This window comes from Arachis hypogaea, chromosome 6 (genome assembly GCF_003086295.3).
Source record: "Arachis hypogaea cultivar Tifrunner chromosome 6, arahy.Tifrunner.gnm2.J5K5, whole genome shotgun sequence".
In the NCBI taxonomy this organism is placed as follows: domain Eukaryota; kingdom Viridiplantae; phylum Streptophyta; class Magnoliopsida; order Fabales; family Fabaceae; genus Arachis; species Arachis hypogaea.
In genome coordinates, this window is record NC_092041.1 from 3,846,265 (window position 1) to 3,872,538 (window position 26,274).

Genomic DNA, 26,274 nt, shown 5'->3' on the forward strand with positions numbered 1-26,274 from the left:
TACAAAACGAAAACACACCATTTATGAGACACTGTTTTCACTTTGTCCAAAATTATTTTTTAAAATTTTAACTTTGACCTTTGTCCTAGTCTTAATCCTTCTTGAACCTCCTTTCTTTTTCTCCATTTTATGTCCCTCCTTATTCTGCCTCCTACTTTCTCATCCAAGTACGCTCCCTTCTCTATCCTTCTCACCTCCTCTCTTAAACTATTATGTCTTGTGCATCATTATCAACAATATACAAATGATCTTTTTGTTGTGTTTCTTTTTGTGTGTGTCTGTCTCTGACTTTGAATGATACTAACCAAATAATTACCAACTAAGGTCTTAACAAGGAGGGAAGATCTAATGGATCACTCAAATTCCATCATTCGTAGTATTTTTCAGCTGATAAATAGAGAATAAAAACTGCAATGTCAACACTGTTTTGCATAAGGGAACAGAGGAGCGAGGTAACTTATCATAGAAAGTCTCAAGTCTTACCGAGACTTTCTTACTCGAAGATTAGGAAGTCAGTAGAATTTGTGATATGTAGTTATCAATTAGCCATCATTAATATTTTTAATGGTGTGAAATGACATCTAACAGCGTAGAATTACTTATTTTTCTTTTGATGGTTAAGTACAAGCTAAATTTTAATAAAAATGCTGATCCCTAAACTTTCTAGTCTTACCCCATGTCATATTAAAGCTTATCATTATCGATAATTATAAAAGAACTCCTTTATCTTATACCTGATATCTAGATTTGGAGAATATCCCTGTTGTATTTAAAAAAAAAAACTTATTTTTGTATTTTGTATTTTGTATTTTATATTTTTATATATTTAATTAGTGTCCTAATTAGTTATTTCAATGTTGTTCACATTTACAAAGATATCACCCGTACAATACACACTACACACTCATTTAATCTTCTTTATAAATCAGCGTGGTCATCGTTATATTCCAACTCTACATGATGATATCCTTTATCCTATCTTTGATTTTCTTTTTTTCCCCTTACAAGTAGAACTCCATGTGGATTGTTCTTTATTTACATGTATGGGAATATAATAAAGGAAAAGTCTAGGAGCAGCAATTTTATTGCATTTTAGCCAGCATGTAACCAGCAGAGAAATGTGAGTCATTGGATGAAATCTCACACCAATCTCATACCATCAAATCATCATTGATGGCTAGTTGATGACTACCAATCACAAATATTACTGGCCCCTAGCATTGCTCTATAATAAATTGAAGAATCCAAGTGAGACTCAAACCATTTGAACTTCACTAGAAGCCTTCTTGGTTGATGATTCGTCAATGGAGGACGAAAAATCTTTTGTGTCATAAACTTTGTTTTGCTTTACATTCTCAAACTTGGTATCCTTATCCTGATGGGAACACCACAAGGCAAATGCCTCTTCTCCATGCATGCTTTTGTCACCACCTACTTGCAATGCATCCTCATCATCAACCCTTAATGGCACTATGCTCCTCACAACCAAGCATATCACGGTTGTACTAATAACATTAAATACAACTACAAAAATAGTGGCTTCAAGTTGGATCCCCAACTGAGTCAAACCAGCATGGGCTAAACCATTTTTAAGGCCATAAAAGAGTCCAGTGTATTTCTTCCAATCAGGCACTCCATAGAAGAGGCGACACAATTTAGGAACAGCAAATAAGCCTGTTAGAATTCCACCAAGAATTCCGGTTATGGCATGTGTGTGAAAAATGGCCATTGGATCATCTATTTTGTTTAAGAATTTGAGCTTCTTGTGAAGCACCATCAATGTGTACCATGGTACACTTCCTGAGAACAAACCCATCAAAATTGCTGTCCAACCTTGCACTACTCCTGAAAATTATTATCTAACAGTTTTCAGTTATCAACTTTATAAAAAACATAACTGCAGGTGCATTGAATCTTGGGCGTTAAAGTATACCTGCGGCGGGGGTAATGCAAACAAGGCCGGTGATCAAGCCTTGAATGGCGCCAAACATGGTTGGCTTACCGAAACATAAACTGTCGAGGACGAGCCATGTGACGATGCTAGTAGCAGCGCAGACATGAGTGTTTAGAATTGCGAGAGATGCAAGTGTGTTCACAGCAAGCGGAGCACCGCCGTTGAAGCCTGACCACCCCATCCAAACCAAGCCCGCACCTCCCAATGCTACAATCATATTATTTGAAGCAAATGCTTCTCTTTCCTTCTCTGATCTTGGACCCACCTAATTTAATTGTGACCAAAATATATTAACATTCACAATAACTATTTTAAAAAAATATTAATACAAAAAGCCTCTTTCTCTCTCTCTCTTCCCCAACCTTTTCATATTTTGGATAATTTATCGTAAATATTTTGATTAAGTACGATTTTGATCTCTACGATACAAGTGAAAATTTTTTTTCGTTCCGAACCTTTTTCTACGTACAAAATCGTTTCTAAGATTTAACTTGATTTTAAAATTATTTTTACTTTAGAGATTAAAATCATACAAAAGTGATGGCAGAAGAGGAAGCAGAAGTAGATTGTGGGAAACTTTTCTTCTTTCCTTTTCCCATCTTCTTCTCTTTTTCTTTATAGGAGCAGAAACAGTCCATTTCTCTTATTTTTTTATTTTATAATTTTTTTATTATGGATAATTTGGTCCAAAATTTTAATATTTAAGCAAAAAAGACGATTTTAAAATTTAATTTTAAATTTTAGGAATAATTTTGTATGCAAAAAAATATTAGGAATGAAAAAAAATTCAATCTATACTTTAAAAACCAAAAACATACTTAACCCTAAATATTTTGAATGATCTTATTGGTGGTAAGATTTTGAGTTCTCTTTTTTTTTTAATTTTAAATGTTTATTTGAATGCTTTTAGAATTTTTTGATATATGATAAATTTAGGATTTTTATTTTAACAATTCATATATATTTATTTTTGAATTTTTAAATAAAACTTATTATAAAATTAAAATAAAAAAATTGTATTGATTTGAAAAAAATTCAGTATCATCATTTGAATTAATATTAGTTAAAATCAATAATTCTTGGTCTATTAGTTTATGTAATTTAATTATTTTTTAATTTATTTGTTGATTTAATTTTTTTCATAGTTTATATTTTTATTATTAATATTTTTTAACCGTTGTGAAATGAACAAGTTTAGAAAAAATTGTTTTTACTGTGTTTGTAGGAGTGGAGGCCTTACTAGTTTGTACAAGCTGGGTTATTAATAGTCACCAAAAAGAAAAGTTGGGTTATTAATGGAAAAAAAAAAAAAAGATGTAATGGCATACCCAAAAAGCTGCGGTAATGCCAGCAACACCAGCAGAGACATGAATAACAAGGCCACCAGCAAAGTCAATAACTCCAAGTTTAAATAACCACCCATTCGGGCTCCAAATACTGAAAGCAGTGATCGTGTATGAAAATGTAAGCCAGAGAGGAACAAACAGCATCCATGCACGGAAGTTCATTCTTCCTAGCAATGAACCGCCAATAAGAACCAGAGTAATGGCCGCAAATACTCCTTGAAAGAACACCATCGTTGCAGTAGGGAACGCTCCCAGAAACGACTTCCCTAGAAGGAATTTCTCGTCCAACGCCACCGCCGGCTTGCCCAAGAAAAACACCCATTCTTCGCCGAACGACATGCGGTAAGCCCAGCTGGCCCAACAAACGAACACGGCGGAGAAAGCGTATAAGGCCATGAAGGCCGAGTTGATGGCCCATGACCTGCTCACCATGCTTCCGTACAAGATTACTAGCCCTGGAATTGTTTGCATCCCCACCATTGTTGCCGCCATCAGCTGCCATGCATTGTCTCCCTTGTTCATCCACTCAGGACTCGTCTCGTCTCCCATTATCGATCACCTCCCTTAGCTTCTTTCTATGCAATTAGCTACTAATTAATGTCACTTATAATCAACCTTATTAATTAGTTTCATTCTAATCTTTCTTTCTTCGTATATAGGACTGGATAGGCCGGCTAAATAATCGCAACACATACATGAAAAAGTCAGCTATCAAATCATTCTAAAAGTGAGTGATGTTTGATTATTTTGCTTAACTAATTTTAAAGTTTAAGTTAAGGAAAAGTATAAGGAACCAAAAGCTTATAGCAAAAAATTAAACAAAACTATATTAATTTATATCAATAATTAATTAATTTTAAATTTTTTAAATTCAAAATTTAAAAAATTTTAAATTGATTAAGTAAACCTAATTAAAACCTATAAAAACTTTCCTCTTTTTTCTCACGTTAATCTATCCACTTCTAACAATCACAAATTCAAAAAATATATAAAAGAACATCCATTTAATATGAAAAAGAAACATTCTAATATTTAGGAGAAGAAACATCTATATATATTAACTCGTAAAAATTTTAAATTCATCCAAAGATATTTGGTTGGGTTTTGGCTGATATACTTTTGGTTCCTAACTTTACTCTTAAGTTAATGATGGCCTTGCGCATTCCTCTCCAATCGTGATTATTTTGTCATAAGATTTTTAAACAATCTAGAGTTAATTAAGGACCGCGAATGTAAATAATATCATCAGTTACATTCTAACGCACAACATGGAATTGAAGTAGAATTATGTTTCTTAGTTGATTTAGTGCAACTTAGATAATATCGACATTTACCACCACTTCAATGCATGCCAAACCAATATCAACGACAGTTTGCAGGCCACAGTTTCTTTTTTACTCATTGTTTTCTATGTCTCTGTATTGATAGCTACTTTAATTTTCCTACTTAATATATATATATATATATATATATATATATATATATATATATATATGGGCAACTCTGTGGTGACAATGTATTAGGCGACCAAAAGTGACCAAAAATGACTTTTGGTTGACCGTCCAATAACCTTGAAACACATGGGTTATTGGAATGAGTTGCTGAAGGGGTTGTCAAAACAAGTTTAAAGTTGAGCACGATTATTATTTTGGGTTTACTGTTAGGGCATTTAAGTAATTTTAAGATAAAAAAGAATGGGTTGAGATGGACCACAGAGAAACAATCAGCCAAAAATTGAAAAGGATGGGCCGTTGGGATGTTCACCATTAAATAAAAAACAAAGCTGAATGAAATAAATGGTGGAGAGCAAAAACCTAGATTCAGTTGGAAGAAGCCCAGAAAAAATAAAACTCAATTGTTATTATTATTATTATTATTTTGAAATTTATATTCAATTTTATTATTATTGTTATAACTTAACAATTAAAATGTAAAACATAATTTTTTTTCTCTCGTTAAAATTTAGATGGCATATTGTTTTCAACTTAATAAACTCCTTTGCTCCGTTATCTCGTTTATTTTACGATTTATTATAGATTTATTTACTTAAAATAATTCTTTTGTGTTAGAAAAAAATTATTTGCCTATTATTGTTATCAGATGACATAAAGACATTTTAAGTAATTTTTATTAATCGTGTATCCTTTTGATGATTTGGAGGAAAAAAAAGCATTCACATCGTAGATAATTAAAGTGAAGACTAAATTTTTAATGCAAGAATTAAAATTATAAAATATAATATTCTGAAAATAGAAAAACAAAAAAATAATTAAAATTATAAAGAAAATTAGACTTCTATTTTTTTCGAGAAGATAAAATAGTTGAAATACATGAAGCAATCTAATTTATTAGTTTAATGACTGACTTGTCTTTTTTTTAGATTTGGGTTAAGGTTCACAAAAGCAGACCAAATCCGCAGAATTCAACCCATTCCCAACAGACCTATACTTCCGACTTGGATCCCACCCACTCCAACGTAGACCTTCTTCCTCCAATTGTAACATATAAAAGTTCCACGAACGTTGAAGAAGATGATGTTCTTTGTGAACTCTCTACACGTTGTCGTGGAATCCTCGTCAGAACATATTTCGTTACTGCCTCTGTGTCATAGTTGTCGAAACTGAGCTGATCATCGAACCGGTTAAACTTCTAGAATTATTATTTTTAATTATATTCTTTCATTGGATGGCATACTATTATTTTTTAGACCTTGTCTTTGGTGGTGATGGTATTTTTCATATCTTGATGGATCTAGTGGAAAGATGCAAATTCAATAGCTAGGATTGTATCCTTACAACAACTGTTAGAATTTCTATGTTTGACCTAAAGTTTAATGAATTTGCAGACCAGTTCACTATAGTTTGGTTGGACCAATTATTTAAAGACTGTTTTTTTTTTACAAAAAATGAATTGTTTTTTACCAATTATATTTTTTTTGTAACATGGACTTAAAATAATGTAACATAACTCCATACTCTGAAAAAATTGCCTGAATTACTACCATATCTTAATGATCAAACACTACATATTTCAGTGAAACACATATTCTCCTGTACAACTTCAGCTTTCATATTGACATATGATTTTTTTTTTCCTGCAAAAATTTGAAGAAAATGAAAATGAGTTTATAGTAAATCCCAAGTGATTTAATTTATCATTTCTAATAGGAACAATAATACATATTATAAAAAAATTAGAATAATAAACAATACACAAAAATTACAATGATAAATTTTACAATATCAAACAAAAAATATTCTATAATTGTTTTAATATTCTCAATATTTTTTTATTTAGTATTATTTTGGAAGATAACATTTTATTCTCAAAAACCATAGTGTCTTGGTTGAATAGAATCGGTGCATCAGGTAACGAAATTCCTAAAAAGTTATATACCAACACAATCCACAAAATACTACTCTGATTAATTAAAAAAAAAGAATAGCAAGATTGATCAGCTTCCAGCTTCGTCGCGACATCGGACCTGCAGTATTGTGACTGAGTCAATTGAGATGACCTCGAACACCCCAACACATTCGGGCTTGAAGTCAGGGCAGTTCGTGTTCCCATCTTTCTTCTGGCTGTAAAATTTCACCGATTTGTTTATGTGAATCGCCTCCCAGCACATCAATTGCAGGCACATTTGATTCCACATCCTTAATCCAACTCATCATCTTGTTATGAACTTCAAGCTAAGGGAGACAATCTTCTTGCTGCTGAGTACCCTTATCGAATCCTCTGTCTCCTCCATATCTCCATTAAATTTCAAGTACTGAAAAATGGCTGCAAAGAATTCCGATAGTGGCCTCCACCTACACCCCCACTTCGTAATGGAACATTCTCAGAGACTTGGACGTTGCGACTAGATCTGGAGAGGCGATGAACAGCGGTGGCGACGGCAACGACGACGGCGAGGCGAGGTCTCTCTCCTCTATGAATCTCTCTGTTTTGCTCTTCTCTTAGATCTCCTCAACTAGCAGCACTGAGTCTACGCCAACTTGCCGGGGAAGACAACGCAGCGATGAGACCAAGTGGATCCCCTCCAGCATGACGCGACATTGGTGCTTTCTTGTAATAAAAAATTTTATACTTTTTTTTCAAATTCCTCTCAACTGTAATTCTGCTTTATTTGTGAACCAATTTCTGTATTTTTTATTATTTGAATTTATAACCTGGTTCTTCAGGGTTCAGATTATTCTTTTCCCAGCAAAAAAACCTCCTTATTTTCTAATACGTTTGCACAGATATGATTTTTAGAAAAGAATAATATTAAATCATATTTTCTTATCTATGAGAACATTATACTTTAATATATTATAAATTAACACTGCACAATTCAATAGGAAATAAAAATATATATTTCATTTTGTGTTATTATTTCTAATGGCGTAAGATCATTCTTTATACTCTAAAATAAAATCTAAAATTTAGAGAATTCAAATCCATTAATATCGCATGCAAACTTTTTTAACCTGCCTTATTTACACGACAAGCCTGTTTGTCGATTTAAAAATATAAACCTTATGTATGCCAATCCTTCAAAATCTAATTTAATACGTAACATTGTTACTTCACTAACAAAATTAATTCTAAAAAATATTTTAGTTTTTGTAAACTTCATTTTATTTCTTTACTTTTAAATTTAAATTTGTAATTTTTAGCCATTTTATAAAACAATAATACTGACATGTAGGTACCTTTTATCTTTTTAATTAATATTGAAATGGATATGTAAAAAGATCACAAACTATGATAAATAGTTTCAAATTTAAAGGCAACGTAAAAGTTATACAAGAGACAGTACACCGATACACAATAATGTTCGATCGCGTAGTACACCAAAGTGCAACATCTAAATTGGTGCCATAGCAAAATAAAAAGCATTGTTCCTAATGGCTTAAGGTTCTCCTATTTCTAAAGGTAACTTGATATCGGTTGTGAAAAAGACGTCGTTGAGGCCTACAAAGACGTAGGGATCGTCTACTTCGAGACATACTCGGAACTTGATGACATGTACTCAGGGTGATTCAGGCGGCGATAATTCCTGAATGATGAAGCCATGTTGCGATAACGTGCACGAAGTCGTTCAAGCGCGTTGCGGGTCTCATAGTGGACAAGTTTCTCCTCCTCTAACAAGTCGTGGTTGAAGTCATCAACGACCATCGAATGCAACTCCAACAGCTTTCTCATCAAGGCCGCTGCAGCATCTTCGTGCGCAAGATGTTCGTCCGTCGAGTATCTACCGGCCGCACTGCAAGAGGAATACTCCGAGTCGGTTGGAACGACAACCAGGAATCTGTGAACAGTTCCCTTGGTGGTGGATTCGTAGGTCTGCTTGTGGTACACAGGCGGAGGTTCGTGCAGACTAGTAACACTTGCCGGAGTGAGGTTTGGCGGCTCTTGTAAAGAGCCACATGGCTCCAATCACGATCTGGAACGAATTCGACTCCTGCAAAGAAACATGTGGTCAAACACGTATTGCATGTGCAAAATGGGAATGTTCAAGTAGGTGGAGGATGACGGACACGTACCGTGGTCGTGGCGGTCGGCGAGGGTCAACTGGCGAAGGACATCGTTCTGGTTGAATGACCATGGATTAGCACGAATGCTTGAGCCAGATCATCGCCCGCGCTGATCGCGCTGCACAAATTAGTGCTCGGATGTGCTCCATAGATGCAACTTCATCGGCGATGGCGGCAGGGTTGATCGGGTGCGACATGGTTGTCGGGTTGGAGAGACAACGTGAGTTTGAAGGGCCTTATGTGTGTTCTATACGAGGCAGCGTGAAGACAAGAAAATGTCTGGATACAAGTATAAATAGGCAAGAGATCCATCCCCTTCACCACATAAAATGGGCTCCACTTACTTTGTTCATTTGCAGAAAGAGTGGAGACCTATTGGCTAGAAAAACCATTATAGAGTTTCGATAGGTGCATCATGAGAAATGTGAATTAGCTTAGAATACTATGCTTGTGTGTAATTTTTGTTAGCCACGGCCACTGTATACATTTTAAATAGTATAAGTTAACTACAATAAAGAATTATTGAACTACAAATTTTGTACCATGTTTAAAACTCATTACACATGAACATAGGATAGAGATTAAACTATAATCTAATTAAGCATAACAGAAAAAAAAATACAATACTTGTTTTTGGCTCTGGTACTTCATTTTGGCTCTGTAATACATTATTTGTTTAATCCTTTTTCTGATTTCTTAATTAAAGTCATTAGATGGACACCGCGAACTAAAGTTAGGAACAATATTACAGTTAATTCGTCTTAACCTTGTTCAACTTAGTAAGATAAATTATTCATGTGAACCAGCTTTAGGAACAGTTTTGAGTAATAATTAGCGAAAATAAAAATCTATAATATTATTTATTGTTGTCAAAATTCTGAAAAAAAATTATCTTTCTAATAATTTTTTATTAGCAATTAACTCTTTTATAAACGCTAATTCAAAGCAAAAGTTTTATTAAGAGTAATTTAGTTATATGTGATTAAAAATAAATTGATTAATTACATACTGTAAAGAATTATTATTATTAACAAATAAAAATAAAATTTAGTCTAAATTAAATAAAGTTTGTTTAAAAATAAAATTACAGTATAGACGGTTTATTTTTTTTAAATGACTGTTTTACATATAACATTCATAAATACACTTTCTTTAGTGTTTATTATTTTATCAAATTGCATTGAGTGTCCATCATGAATAATTTTATATTGTATATATAATTTTAATATCTTATATTAGTTTAAATTTATAGGTTTTCTATTCCATGTAAAACAATGATAACGAGTAGAAATAGTATCATTTATATAAGTATTTAAATTTAAAAAGTCAACTTAAAAGTATAATTTAAACTTTAAAATAAGTTAAATAATATTTATACAGAATTGCATCATGATTAATTTAGTTTTTAATTATTGATGTATATATAATATTTTTAATAAAAATATGAGTACTAACCGTACAAGAATATCAAGTCAATGAGTTATAGCTCAAATGACATAGTCTTCCCATACTCAATTAAGAAGTTGCGAGTTTGAGTCTCATATCTTTGGTAAAAAAAAAAAACAGTAAAAGAATATCAAAAGAGAAAGTCTAGGGGGCTAGCACTTTTGTTGAAATCTGGCCAGCACTTAACCATCAAAAGGAAAATGATTAATCCATTTCACACCATTAAAAATATTAATGATGGCTAATTGATGGCTAAACATCACAAATTCTGCTAGCCCCCTAGTACTCCTCATATAAAAAATCTCTAAAATAAGGAGTACACAAAATACCAAAAATTTATAATAGTAACAACTCAATAGTATTAAAAACTCAATAGTACGCCTCCCGTTATTCGCATTTGTGCTCCCCCGAGGTGCACCCTTGGACCTGATAACCTTTGAGTCGAGAATATGAGTTTCATCCGCCCCTACTTGAACACGACTGCTCATTTGTCCTATGCCACCTAGAGATTCAAACTCCCTCGACATTCTGGCCACCTCTGTCATGGCAGTGTTGTATGTTTTCGTGCATTGCGCGGCTGTAAAACACAGTGACAGGCAGACACTCCACAATGCACCGTATCTAACGCGAAATCCATCTGTGGGATTGACTGAGGCATGCTGACTACTACTATCAGCGACCTTGGCATCTTTGCACCACCTGCGCAGGACCAATCGGCTCGGCAATTCTTCTTTCTCTAGCTCTTTCAGGACATAAAATATATGGCAGCAAGGTATCCATAATCTCTCCACAACTTACAAGAACATTCATACTTATCACAACTTCTATCCACGAAAACCGAGTATACATGATGGGACTTTTGATACTTTCGGAACATGAACTTCTCCGTGCCACCAATACTGTCCCTGTGCAACACTAACAATGCCCCAACTCCCTCAATCTATTTTTGCACCTCATAGAATATTTTTCTCGTGTAGAACTTGCTCACAGATCTTTCCAATGCTTCAAGACCCGTTGTCAACACCGGATTTGAGTAAAGAGTCTTGTAATCTGTAATGAACTCGTTATTTCGGTAATCTTTAACTACTCGATCCAAGTTCTCGACCAACTCAAGTAAGCAATTCCCAGACTTGATAAATTTCTTAAGTGATGAATTAATACCCTTGCACCGAGAAGTGGTTCGTATGCCGGCACAAAACTTCTCACACAAATAAGCATTTGCCCATATCTCTCTCTTTTCGTATGTCTTTGCGACCCAATCGTTGTCCTCTAAACCGAATGACGTGATCATGTCCATCCAATATCTGTCAAACTCTTCCATATCAAAGTGACCATACACAGCAGTCTTAAACGCAGCACACAAATCTTTGTCTTTAATATTAACAACTGCATTTCGAGCAAGATGCCAGGTGCATAGTCTATGTGTCGCACTAGGGAATTCACATCTAATGGCCTCTCGCATGGATTCATCGCCATCTGTGATAACGACTTTCAGCTCCTTGTGCCTCATTACCTCCAAGAAGCTACTTAACAACCATTTGTAGAACGGAATCTTCTCGTCCTCTAGCAAACCAAACCCAAAAATAATTGTCTGTCTATGATGGTTGGTGCCAAAAAAGATCACAAGAGGTCTGTTATATAAGTTTTTTCTGTACGTTGAGTCAAATGCTAACACATCACCAAAGCATTCATAGTCATGCTGCATGTTACCATCTGACCAAAATAGGTGCCCAAGGTGCTTCTCAGCGCAATAAGAGTACTGCACAACTGCCGTCGGATCCAACTCAGCCTTGCCCTTCAAGTAGCTTATTGCTGCGGCTGCATCTCCCTCGACAATCCTTGATTGCCTAACTCCATCCATATAATTATACAAGTCCTTACTAATGAAGTTAAGATTCCGATATCCACCACACATGTGGGCAAAGAAGCCTATTATTTGAGTTGTTTTGAACCCATCTTCATGCATGCTATGTATATGCGCTTGGTGCCCTTCTGGGATCTTCATATGTGGAGCCATGACATTAGTGAACTCTTGGGGCGCCAATTCGTGATTATGTTCCTCGACCAATGTTTTCGTCCGCCATTTCCTACAACTTTTGTCCAGAAACACCACAAGCTTGGCATTGCAATTCGTTCTCATCTCCGGTTTATGAGTCCTTTTTCTATCAACTCACTTGTAATGCTTCTTTTTACGCAGCCCTTGCCGATTGCAGTAGAAAAATTTTCTAACAATATTCCCCTCCTCGTCTTTAATAGAATCTCCCTTTCGCACTGCAAAGCCAATACCCTTTGCATACGCGACATAGCTTGCATACGCATCTCCAATCCCATTTAAATTCTACAGATAACAACACGGAAGCAATCACAGGGTCTGGACAGCTGAATTGTTTACCCATGACATTCTCGAAGTTTGCATGATCCTCTGCAGCAGCATGCATATAGCTTCCACCACAATCCCTGCCGTCGTATTCACTGTCGGAACGGCCACTATCCCCTTCCTCAGTCAGCGGTTCCTCCAACCCATTCAAGTCATCCCCATCTCCCGAATCGGTGCTCCAACCATCAGTCCAATGACCTGACAACCCTGACGTGCTGCCATCATCCAAATCTGACTCACTATCAGACATCCCTGGATTTTAAAAAAAATATCCATTGAGGAACAAAGCATGTCGTACACATTGTCGCTTATGGAATTAACTTAAATGGAGAAAATTGCTACTTAAATTAGCATTAAGCGAAGTCCATAGTCGTCAATTAATAGTTTATTACAGTGTATGGTCTAAATAAATTGGTTGACTCATTGGTTTCTAACATTACAAAGACAATTTTTTAATTTTTGGGTTAAGGTTGACCAGAAGAGAATTGCTAAAAGAATATATCAAATTCAGTTTAACTAAAATCATTTATACTAAACGCACATAGTTTTGTTTTCAAAAGCATAAGTTTGGTCATTTGATTTTACAGCATGGGGACCTCAAGACCATGACAACGGTTAAATATTCTGTTAAGTTTACTGTTCTTGGTAAAGTCATAAGGATTTGCTGTTGTTCCAATCACAAGCAGCCCCTAATAAACAATTTTTTCGGCGGTCGATTACAGGGTTCATCTTGTTCCTAAGCATCATAATAGAGGTATTAACTTACTTTCAGAAATTCAATTTAAGCAATTCTGTGCATTTTTTGGGAAACAAAACCAGTATATCCAATGCTTAACACAACAGATTAACAACCATCTCAACAAATTCAGCATAATTGCATATTCCTCCAATATAGAACAAAGCTAAAAAATTATACTCACCAATGTAAGAGCACAGAATAAGAATGAACAGGAGCCAAATTTCACCATTTCCGAAGAGCAACGACGCAACCCAGCAAACACAAGGGACACCAGGCGAGTCAGAGATCCAGAACCAGCCTCCAGAGTTCAAGGGTTCCACCCTTGAGAGAGATCGAAGGGGCACTTCAAAGGAGACAGAGGAGAGACAACGATGGCGCGAACCCTACTGTTCCACTATTCTTCTGCTCTTCTCCGCTGAATCGCCGACATAGATTCCAATCGCCTCTTTGGGGATGGCATGCAGTCACCTCCCGCAACAGTTTGCACAACTTCAAGATGAACCATAACTTCTCTAACTTGCTTAAAGGTCTGCTCATTCAATTCTAAAATTTGGGATATTTTTTAATTTTTCTTTTTGATTTCTATTTCAATTCCCCCTGTTTCAAGTATTTTGAAATTTGAATAAATGACCCTCACAAACTACAATTACTAATCCATTACATTTCCTACTTACCGGTGTTTACTCACATTTACCGTGGCTCATTAACCAAACTAATTATTTCTATGGTCAAACTCATTTGGAAGTTAGTCAACATTCATTCCATGTGTCACGCTTCAATTGGCTACATATTTATTAGCCACCTTGTCCATCCAAATACCTTGGCCACCATAGAAGTCACCTATATATATATCACAAACATTGGCAAATGTCTCAATGATATTAATGCTGCCCTGTAGGTTAATTGAGATGCACAACAGTCTTGGGTTTAAATATTTTATTTTAATATGTGAATGTATGAAAAATGATTTCATTAAATTACTAATTCTTTATGCCATAAGAAATAACTAGCAAGACCAACTTTAACAGGGGGTAAAGATTTGTATCACCAGTAAAGATCCCAGTTGAGGGGTTTAGGGACGTACTGGTAAATCGGATTGATGTAAAAAATGCGATAGTTTTGGAGAGAATGTCGACAGTAGAGGAGATTAGGGAAGCTGTTTAAGATTGCAAATCTTCCAAGGTTCCAGGAAGTGATGGTTATAACATGAATTTCATTAAGAAGTGTTGGGGTGAGATTGGTGCAGAATTCATGACAGCTGTACTGAATTTCTTTCGATCGTCGAGATTGCCTTCTGATTCCAATATAACTTGGGTGGCCCTTGCACCTAAGTTGACTGGAGCCAAGGAGATCAAGGACCTTCGGCCGATCAGCATGGTAGGTTGCGTATACAAGCTAATCTCCAAAGTAATGGTTAGGAGGATGAGACCAGTCATGCCAGATCTAGTAGGGAAGACTCAGAGCGCATTTGTGAAGGGGCGGAAAATACATGATGGGGGGCAATTATCGCTTGTGAAACAGTGCACTGGTTAAAGACGAGAAAGAAGAAAGCGGCAATCATTAAATTAGATTTCCAGAAGGCTTATGACCGAGTAAAATGGAGTTTTGTGGATATTGTGCTACAAAAGATGGGCTTTGGTTGGAGATGGAGGAAATGGGTAAAGGAATGTGTTGGTACAGCGTCCATGTAGATCCTGATAATAAATGGCTCCCCATCTAAACCTTTTAAGATGGAGAGGGGCTTGAGACAAGGAGATTCACTATTTCCTTTTTTGTTTGTTCTGGTTGTGGATGTTCTGCATAGGATGATAGGGGAGGCAGTTAGGAACAATCGCATTATGCCACTACTGATTGGAAAGGACAATATAGAGTTATCACATCTACAGTTTGCAGACGACACTATATTGTTCTGTCCACCAGAGGAGAAAATCATCAGAAATTATGTCAGGTTGCTAAGGTGCTTTGAGATGATATCAGGGTTAACTATTATCTTTGATAAATCAAGTTTAATCCCAATTAATTACGAACAGCATTGGACATACAACATGTGTAACTTATTGGGATGCAAGGAGACCAGCCTACCAGTCAGATATATTGGCATTTCTTTAGGAGCGAATCCAAGACTGGTCAAGACTTAGAAACCGATAATTGACAAGGTTGAGGAGAAGCTTAGCGTGTGAAAGACAAAAGTCCTCAATAAAGCGGGTAAGTTAGTTCTTATTAAATCTGTGTTAAATAGCTGTGGAAGAAAAGTTGATATCGTTGCAGAGGAGATTCCTGTGGAGTAAGAAGGAAGGTAGAAATGGTTTAGCGTTAGTTAAATGGGAGGTGGTTCAGGCCCCTAAGAAGGTGGGTGGATTAGGGGTAGGTGATGCCGTTATTAGAAACACTACACTACTTTTCAAGTGGTGGTAGTGGTTTTCAAAAGAGGAGCGTCCATTATAGAAGAAGGTTGTGTGCTCTTACTATGACTTGAACCCCAATGTGATGTTATTGGCTTAAACATTACCTACTAGAGGGGATCTATGGAAGGATATATGTCAGCTGCAGGTGATGAGGGATAATAATGTGAGAGATAAGATGATTGCAGGATTATCTATGGAGATGGGTGACGGAAGGAGGACTCGATTCTGAGAAGATGTATGGCTACAAAGTAGTGGTTCATTAAAGATATGTTTTCTGAGACTTTTCTCTGTTTCAAACTAAAAAGGATCTGTCATAGGGGATTGTGGATTTTGGGATGAGTTAGAGTGGATCTGGAACTTCCAGTGGAAGCGAGAGTTATACCAAGGGGAGTTGGAATTAGTGGATCATTTACATGAGACGCTAAGCCCTATTAAGCTATCATATAATAAGCAAGATAGAGTTGTTTGGAAGTTTGACAATGAACGTATATTTTCAACTAACTCTTTTGTGCAGGTGATGCAGTCAGAAACCCTTTCGGAGGAAATAACCAGATACAGTTTCACCAGAACCATTTGGAAAGGTTTGGTTCCACCACGAGTGGAGTTTTTTACTTGGTTTACTTTGATAGGTAGAGTAAATACGAAAGAAAGACTGCTTAGATTGGGGATTATTAATCATACTGATAACATATGCGTTTTGTGTAAAAAAGACGTTGAACATATTCACCACTTGTTTTTAAGTTGTGACTTTACTTGGCAGGTGTGGTGTCAATGGCTATCTGACTTGGGGAGATTGTGGTCTATTCCGGGTTCACTAAAAGAACACTTTGAAAGCTGGACAGGTATTGCTACCAGGAAGGGGGAGCGAAACATATGGCTCATTTGTTTTTTTTTTCGGTTATTTGGAACGTTTGGTTAGAGAGGAACGAACGAATCTTCAATAACAAAGAAGGGAGTGCAAATGAGGTGTTTTAGAGATCTTTAACCAGTTATAGAGAGTGGAGTAGTTTGGATCCTTTTAGTTGTTGATGGCAATGTCGGAGATGACACTAGGGATTATTTTCAGTTTATTCCTTTATATTTCTTTTGTTTTTTATTTTGTTGCTCCACTGTAATTGTGTTGGGTTCTCTTGTTAAAAAAAAAAAATAAAATAAAACAGCGGGTAAGGTAAGAGATAATGTTGATGAGAAATTAAATGAGTGAGGAACTGTTTCCATACTTCTAGAAAGCAAAACAAGTTGGGGAATAAGACATTAGTATACTGTTTAAAAAATAGAAAATGTCTTATAATTTTATTAATAAAGACACAGACAATGCATGTGAGAGTTTATACGTGATGATTAGCGCGTAACCATTTTTTAAGTATACTGCTAGTTAGCCGAAGGCTATTGCATATGCACCCTAATGTTGGGAATAAGACACAATTCCCCCTTGAGAAAACACCTTTGACAGAGAAATAAAATAGACACAATCACAACACAAGAATTTAACGTGGAAACTCCAATTACCGGAGAAAAAACCACGGCCGTTGTCAAATGACAACCAGAGAATATCACTATGTGAAAATTGTTACAACACATAGACTTCTTTCTCTCACCGGCACCCCAGTACACCCACACTCTTTCAAAGCAAATATCTAACTACACCTCACAACACTCTCTAATCAAAGAGTACAGAGGAAAAGAAAAATCAGATACAAGCTTAAAGTGTTTCTGACTGGTGCAAAAACAAATGGAGAACTTAGCCTCATATTTATAGCCTAGGCCACCCACTCCATTTGCTATCCTAAGCAATGTGGGACTAATTCAACCAAATCCTAACAATCTCCACCTTGATTGAAATAGTCACACATCTTCAGCTTCCATTGTCAACACCGACAATTCTTTGCTGCCATTGTCTATACCGACAATCATAGTTCAGAGAACTATCATACTCCACCATGAAAGTATACTCACTTGGAATTAGACCACTCCAAGCATTTCGCCTTGGTACAGATCGAAACCTTGCTGAAAATTCATGGTGCAACTTCCAAATTGGCTTTTCCTGGAAGTTCTTCAGCCATCGACCTAACTCCGCCACACACCTTGCATCTCAACGCCAACCAATGCCCGTGTGCAATTGTGGACCTGATTGCCACAACTCATCCTTATCCATGGCAGTGCGGTAATACCATGAGGATACTTCTTGTCTTCTAGAGAACATCATCTTCTCTCATAGAGAGAGCAACCAGAGATCTTCTCCTTCAACGCCTTGTGCAAACCTGATTGTATCAACACATCCTTGACTTGTATTTGCCACAAGCCAAAATTGATTCTTCCATCAAAATTTTCTATTTCAAGCTTCACAGCACTTGAATATCCTGACATTGTTGCAACCGTATACTGGAATAGTATAACTCAACTGTAGACCGTGCACTAGGAAGGGTCCCCAGGAAAGAGAGGTGGGTCACAATGGACACACTTAAATACCAAGTCTTTCCTTAGCCAGAACCTTTTCCAAACTGCACTCTCACAGAGTCACACTGCCTTCCAGCAACAACAACAGCAACCAAAGAGATTAGACTAGGCTGCAACCACAGAGCATACTAAGAATAAATCCCACCGAACCGAAGCTCTGATACCACTTGTTGGGAATAAGACACAATTCCCCCTTGAGAAAACACCTTTGACAGAGAAATAAAATAGACACAATCACAACACAAGAATTTAACGTGGAAACTCCAATTACCGGAGAAAAAACCACGGCCGTTGTCAAATGACAACCAGAGAATATCACTATGTGAAAATTGTTACAACACATAGACTTCTTTCTCTCACCGGCACCCCAGTACACCCACACTCTTTCAAAGCAAATATCTAACTACACCTCACAACACTCTCTAATCAAAGAGTACAGAGGAAAAGAAAAATCAGATACAAGCTTAAAGTGTTTCTGACTGGTGCAAAAACAAATGGAGAACTTAGCCTCATATTTATAGCCTAGGCCACCCACTCCATTTGCTATCCTAAGCAATGTGGGACTAATTCAACCAAATCCTAACACCTAATATGTTATTTTAATTTGTCCCATCCTTTATACTTAGCTAACTTGGATTCAAATACCTTCGAACTAACTGTTTCAAATGTCCAAGTACTTAATTATATAATTAAATGCCCCGTCAATAATATAATATAACATATCATTAATATGGGAAGAGATTTTCTAAATACATTATGTGCTCATTGTGCTGAAAAGAGTCAAAAGGCCAGGCATTGCAATATATAATACATTGTTACACTCCATGCACACATGATCAACAACATAAATTAATTGAAACATTATCCAATACAATTCCGATCTCTTTCCTCGATTGCATTGCTTCTGCTAGTTTCTCATAATCCAAAAAACTTCTAATTTTGGGGATACTCTTTAATAATATATTTGTTCTTCAAAGCATGATTGAATGGACATTAAGGACGGATGAGATTAAATTAACTCAATGGGTCACCATTAATCGTTCCTAATGCACTCACCAAGCCCAACCCACTCTGAAATCCTTTTTCTTCATTACTTTCGTCACAAGGTCAACACCATTGGAAATATCTCTCCTTACTAAATCCATATTATCCAAAATCCCACTTCTATAAGATCAGAAATATTATTCTACAATAATAACCAATAATATGGAAACAAGCTAAGTTAGGGAGGAAAAAAATTGAATCTCCTTTTAATGAGTATTATGATGTAACATCATATATAATAAACCTTCTAAATATCTTTTTTAAATATTAAATAAAAGAAAAATAGACTTTCTTCATCATAATAATTAAAATGATGAGTCAATAAGATAAATGCCATAAATATATTAAATTTTTTGTCTTGCTTAATAATTAAGAAGATTTACAGATATAACTAATATTTCTTTTATTTATTTTATTGTGCATTTAAATTAACACTAACTAATTTTTCACTTTTTATCTCTAAAAGTGATAATTTTTAATGATAATTTTATTATTTGTAATGTTTAAAAGTGTTAGCTATAATTACATTATTGGATTATTATTAGATTAAAAAAATTAAATTTATAGCTAAAAATACTGAGAAAAAATAATACAAGTTTTTATCTTGGATGAATATTAAGCGATCAATATTTTTTTTTTTACCTTATATTATATTTGAACTGATATTAGTCAATTTTTACCTCTACCATTCCTAATAAATATTAGAAAACTCCATTACAAACTAATAATATAGATTGTGTTGGTTCCATCGAAACCAAATGGTGGCTTGAGCGAAGGAAAAGCCACCCTCTATATATGTTACCTCCATGGGAGCTAGGACCAAAAAGGAGTAGAAGGAAATTACGCTAGCTGGAACTTCAGTAATGATAACCCTGATCCTTTCTTCCTATAAATCCAATTGCTACATATGATATGATCTATAGTCATTTTTATAAATGAAAAAAAAGGACAGTAATTTAATTAGTTTCTTAAAATTAATGTTCACAAACTAGCTCTTGCTTTATTTAAGATGGCTTAATCAGAAATTTATACACTGTTTACGCTAAATTAAAACAATGATAGGATATTTCAATGGATGTTGCAGTAATGAATTGCTTAATAGTATAACTTATAGCATGAATTCAATGGCTCCAATATACAATATTATTGTTGAAAACAATTTGTGACTTGCAAGCCTCTCTGGAATTATTATATATGATGCATTGGAAACAAATAACAGGAAGAATTATTTTCAGTTTATTTCTTCAGATCTGGAAATTAAGAGGAACACGACCTTAATTAATATATTGTAATTCATCAGGTTAATTCGTAAGTGATGAATTGAGACGATATTAAAAGGAAAAAAGATTACTGTAATTCATAGATCAGATCAAGCTACGCGCAGATCGGAAAACCTAGCTAGGAATATATGGATACTTGAATACTTGAATACACACCTGATGATGAATACTTGAATCCTGCAAATTCTTGAGCCGTTCAGCGACAACGCATAATTTGAAATCTCTTATCTTATCCATCCATATATAACAAAAATTAAAGAAAAAGAAAGAAAGAAGGAAGGAAACCTTGTTCTAGCTAGGGTTTTGTAGTGGCAGGGGAAGAAGTAATTAGGGTTTATATATATATGCTACCATTGCAACAGATGAAGCTCCCACATGATCTGATCTTGCCACCACACACAAATATAAGGAAGAAGGAAGGTAATAAGTTCAGATCATGCTGGCAGCTTTAACTGTTGCAGGTGCACCAGATTCGCCAACAACAAGAGAGAACAAATACACTTGAATTTTGCGCTGCTTATTATCTCTCTTCTTTTCTTAACTTGAGCCTCTAAGTAGGGATAACACACTTCTCATACAAACTTTATATAAGTAGAAATAAATAGGAATATATATATCCACTTGTTCCTTATAATTTTCCCTTATTTTATTTTTTGTCCCTTTTTTAATTATTACTATTATTACTAAAAATTTAATTTTAATATATCAACTATGTAATTATTTAATTACATTTATTTTTTTAATTACTATTTATCTGGTCAATGTATAAAATAATGACTATATTACGTGTATGTCAAAATTAACTACTAAAGTCGGCTACTAGTATAAAATGCATATTAGAATACAAATACATATTAAAAATAAATTAAACCACACAAATATTTATACACAAATATATTGATAACTGATTTTAATTGTTAATTTTAATATAGGGGTGTACATGGCCCAATTCGACCTAGACCCGAATATTTTAAGAGCTAGTTTGGTGTGATTTTATCTGATTTAGGACTGGGTACGAGTTTCAAAAATAGATTCGGTCATAATTTCATGTCAGATCTGAGTCAAGGCGAACCCGGCTTCATTCGGTTCGTGTGCATCCTAAGAAATAGAAAAAGTATATATCAATATTATGTTATATTAATTATAAGTTTACTATTTTATTTTTAATCATACTTATTGAATTAGAAAATAGATTAAAAAAGTATTAAATTAGAATTTATAGACAAATTTAAGTTCAAATATGGATATTAGCTTCTTAGTAATAAGTTTTTTTTATAAATAAATACATCATAAATAAATTTTTTTTATAAATTATTGTTAAAGTTATAAAGGTCCAGTTTTTATCCGGTTTGGATTCGATATAATTGTTGCCCAAAAATATTTAAGTTTCATCGAGTTTAGAATCGAATCAGAATCTAAAAAATAGACCCAGTGTATATTTAGGATCGAGTCTAAATGAGGACAAACTCAGTTTTATCTGTTCCCTATACACTCCTATTTTAATGTATAAATAATATTTTTACATGTTAATATAAAATTATTTGTAGTGATATGTGATTATATAATTAAACATAAATATATAATTATTTCAAACTGAAATTGTATTAAAATTAAATTATTATTATTATTAATTAAGGGATCGGCTAGAGACTTGGACCATCTCTCTTGATTCCAAAAAGCAGCTAGGTTTTGCTGTCTCCGGTGTCATATCTTTTGTCTCATATACACATACATTAAGATAGATCGCTGTCTCTCTTTTTTATATTTTGTTTTTACTTTTTTTTTTCTTATAAAAAAAACGTTGCCTATGAGTAGCAGCATCTACCCTATTGATAGACATCCATACCTAATCCCTTTATGTATGCATATTGTAGTTAATATTTTTTTGATTTTGAAATAGCTGCACTTGAGAACAAATTAAAGTAGTCAATTTATATTAACTAGGCCAAATAAAGATGAGTTGGATATTAAACCATATATACAATAGATGCTGAAAAGTAAAACAAACAAGGAGCGAAAGATGCATGCATGTGGTCCAATAGTTATAACGAATTTAAAAATATCACGCTCACGCCACCACAGAGACTAGTCTATAAATTATAACTATTATTCTAGATATAACCCAAGAGAGCTTTTAAAACTTTTAGTTGAATGAACCTTTCATGCTTTAACAACTTTATCTTTCTTATATATATATCTGCCCGTGTTGCATGTAAGGTAGGCATAAACTAGAATGTGTGCGAGCAATGAGTAGTAGTAGTGGTACCCTATAGTAGGGGACCATTTTGCAATTTTCACTTTTCTGCATAGGTTCTATCAAATCAGATCATATGCCATACGGTTCACACAATTAAAAGGGGAAATAGTTAAGGATGAAAACAGTATCAAAATTTTTATCATACGCAACAAAATTTTCACTACATCATGAATACCTAAAATAGCCATTATACATAAATACATATTAGATGCTCAAGAAAAAAAAAATTAATTATGCTACTAAACAAAAGTTTGATTATTTGGTTACAACAAGTTTAATTATGCTAAAAAATTTGTCTATCTAAACAAAGACTAAACATTTTTTTAAGTGAAAAGATTGATAAAATAAATAAAAAAAATGATAGGCCTAAGTGGCAGTATTAGAGTTTTTGCTGGAAGAGGAAAACGTGAAAGACATAATTTAATTAAAAGGACGCAAAAAATAAAATCAGGAGACCAAACTATAAGATAGAGAAATTTATATATAGGATTAATTATGATTTTGGTCTTTTAGATATAGATTGAAATTTTGTTTATCTCCAACTTTTTTTTTTCATACAAAATCGTCCTTAAAGTTTAACTTAGTTTTAAAATCGTCTTTATTTTAGAGACTAAAATCGTACAGAGGTGGTAGTGAAAGTGGACCGGAAACAGCTTCTTCTTCCTTTTTTTTCTCTTCTTTTTCTTTTTTTTCTTTCTTTCTTCTTTCCTTCTTTTTTATAGGAGCAAAAATACTATTTTTCTCTTTTTTTTATTTTATAATTTTTTTGTTATAGGTAATTTGGTCCAAAATTTTAAAATTTAAGTAAAAATATCGATTTTAAAACTTTGTTTTAAATCTTAGGAACAATTTTATATGTAAAAAAAGATTAAAAACAAAAAAATTTTAGCCTATATTTTAAAAACCAAAATTGTACTTAACCCTTATATGTAACTATTATCAATTTGAAAGAAACCATCCTCTTCTTATATACTAATAAGCTTCAATCTCTCTTGAATTAAAGCTGTACAATTCATATATGATAGAAATTATAAATTTAAGAATAATTAAATTATTATTCTTTTATTTCACTTTTATTTTTTTGAGAGGATCTATTCCCCTTGAACAGGGATCTACAAAGCCCCCACATGCTATATATGCATACCTTTACGTGCGTTGTTGGTAGTTGATAGAGCCTTCGATTAGATTCTCTAACCAAAGAAGTGCAGCATTATAATTCTTCAAGTTGATGTTTTGCAAGCTAGCCACATGAACATAATAGTTGTAATCGAAACTTTCTTCAAATTAAGTACTTGTCACATATATTTATTTTATAGCTAGGAGTATTATTTAATTTTGCGAGTCATTGTTAGTTTTGTTGCAGTTGCACGATGGGTTAGGCCACAAGAGGCGGGGCCGGATAAGGAATCATGTTAGAACTAATTATGGGAAAATTATTGGAAAGATTTAATTATTAAAAGAATTGTTAATATAAAAATTATTTAAAAAAATTAATTTCTATAATATTTAGAGAGAAAAATCAACTTCTTTTAAATAGACAAATAATTTTTTTATTTATTTCTTTTTTATAAATATAATTTTTATGATTTACTTTTATATTCAAATCCTTATTTATAATTTTATATACCATCTATAACAATAATTTGTTTCTGCCCAACACAACATTGATCAATTATGTGCATTGAAATTAAGATTACATTGTTTATTCAAAACAAGGGCAAACATCAAGTAAATAAACCGCAAAATGTTAAATGAAATATCTCTTGAACAAACTTACAGTCCTCATGAGGGCGTTTTCAGGCTTCAGGAACGAATTCATATTCAGAATCCAGAGAGTCCGTCAAAAACACAAAAGAAAATAAACTATAAGCATTACGGGACGAAATTTTAAGTGAAATTCCATATAGAAACACCAACTGGAATTAAGTAAGGCAAAGAAAATTCATAAACTTAGGAATCAAGTAATAAGGAAGTAACGTTCTAAACGACCAAATAGAAAGGGAAAAAAAGAAAGAAAATATAATCAAATTTAAAATATAATTGATTTAAAATATTATATATAATACATGATTGTACATAATACATGATATATGTACGTAGATTATACAATCCTATATATACGTAAATTATATTTTTAAAATATTTTTATGAAAAATTATATTATATAATAATATCTTTAATAAAAGTAATTAGTTAATAAATTTTGAATATAATAATCTAATTATTTATCAAGTAATATAAAATAAAATTTTAATTATTTTATATTTTTATATTACAGTTTAAAATATCATTTTAATATTATAAAAAAATTTTGCATAATAATTAATTTTAATAAAAAAAATATTCAGATATTTTGTATTTATATATTTATATTTAATTATTTAAGAATAAAAGATTTTATTGCCATTTAAAGTATTATGTATTAAAGTATTGTCATTTAAAGCATTTATTTATATATTATAATATTCTGTATTTATTAGAGTTCATCAATGCTCTTCTTTTATATTAATTTTTGATTTTAATCTAATAAAATCTAATGATTTATATAAATGTGACACATTAAATAAACACATAAATGTTGAGCTCATTTTAGACATACCAAGATAAAAGATTTGAACAATAATAAGACAAATCTTAAAATCATTTAACAATATATTTGCCTCTCTAACAAAATTTAGTCATTCTCTCTAAATATTATAAAAATTAATTAATTTTAATAATCTTCATATTAACAATCCTTTTTAATAATTAAATCTTCCTAATATATATTGTTACGGTGGGTAATCGGAGATTAATGGGTTGGATGGCGTTGGTTGGCCCAAACGTATGAAGAAGGAGGCTTCAAGTGGATCTTCAACTCGGGAACCTCCGTCCGACTTGTGTGTGCGAAAGAATGGGGAGTGGTACCTGCAAAGACACTCCGATGCCTAAGTCAGCAAAGGATTAAGCAGGTTTAGAATGTATTGGAACTTAAAGATACCTGAGGAGTGTCAGTGTATTTATAGTGGTGAACCAATAACCACCGTTGGAGTAGTGCCACCTTTTTAGGGTGTTAACCGTCCCATTATCTTAGGGAGGTTAGGATATGGCTCTTGGAAGTGGTTAGAGAGATTCTAGGGGCAGTTATTCATTTGAATGAGTGTTTATCTGCCAGCTAACCCTCGTACCCGACTTCTTTAGAGCAAGTCGTGGTGAGAACCGACTTCATAGGACGAAGGTGGGTATTGGGTGAGACTCAATCCGTGGAATTAGGCCTTTTATTTGGACCTGGACCTTGACCTTTACTGTTGGGCCAGGGTATGAACAGTGCCCCTACTCGAGCCCAATTTTCTTTTCAAGATTTGGGTTCGAGTATTCTACTCGGGGTCGTAGCCGACTTGTAGGAGGACCGACGTGATGGTCCGAAACCGACGTGACTTTTCGTAGCCTTTTGGTTCTGACAGTTAC

At 33.8% G+C, this 26,274-nt stretch overlaps 2 protein-coding genes across 6 annotated transcripts; both read right to left on the bottom strand.

The window, feature by feature from the left end:
• Window positions 1-1,164: 1,164 nt before the first annotated feature.
• On the bottom strand, window positions 1,165-3,909 carry LOC112695427 (ammonium transporter 2 member 4). The gene is made up of 3 exons (XM_025747770.3): window positions 3,283-3,909; window positions 1,934-2,219; window positions 1,165-1,845 (listed from the first exon to the last, which is right to left on the bottom strand). Exons 1-3 carry the CDS (start codon window positions 3,847-3,849, stop codon window positions 1,256-1,258), a joined length of 1,443 nt encoding a protein of 480 aa, XP_025603555.1. The 5' UTR covers window positions 3,850-3,909; the 3' UTR covers window positions 1,165-1,255.
• Window positions 3,910-6,210: 2,301 nt separating this feature from the next.
• On the bottom strand, window positions 6,211-21,154 carry LOC140172975 (protein FAR1-RELATED SEQUENCE 5-like). 5 transcript variants are annotated; one of them, XR_011862797.1, is made up of 2 exons: window positions 20,727-21,154; window positions 6,211-6,394 (listed from the first exon to the last, which is right to left on the bottom strand). XR_011862797.1 is itself a non-coding variant. In XM_072197898.1 (2 exons), the coding sequence occupies exon 2, from the start codon at window positions 12,406-12,408 to the stop codon at window positions 11,209-11,211; it is 1,200 nt and encodes a 399-aa protein (XP_072053999.1). In that variant the 5' UTR covers window positions 12,409-12,897; window positions 20,727-21,128; the 3' UTR covers window positions 10,346-11,208. The 5 variants fall into 5 exon arrangements, 1 of the variants encoding a protein (XP_072053999.1); XM_072197898.1 differs by lacking the exon at window positions 6,211-6,394 and adding an exon at window positions 10,346-12,897 and having other exon boundaries at window positions 20,727-21,128; XR_011862796.1 differs by lacking the exon at window positions 6,211-6,394 and adding an exon at window positions 17,276-20,540 and having other exon boundaries at window positions 20,727-21,144.
• Between the last annotated feature and the right edge of the window lie 5,120 nt (window positions 21,155-26,274).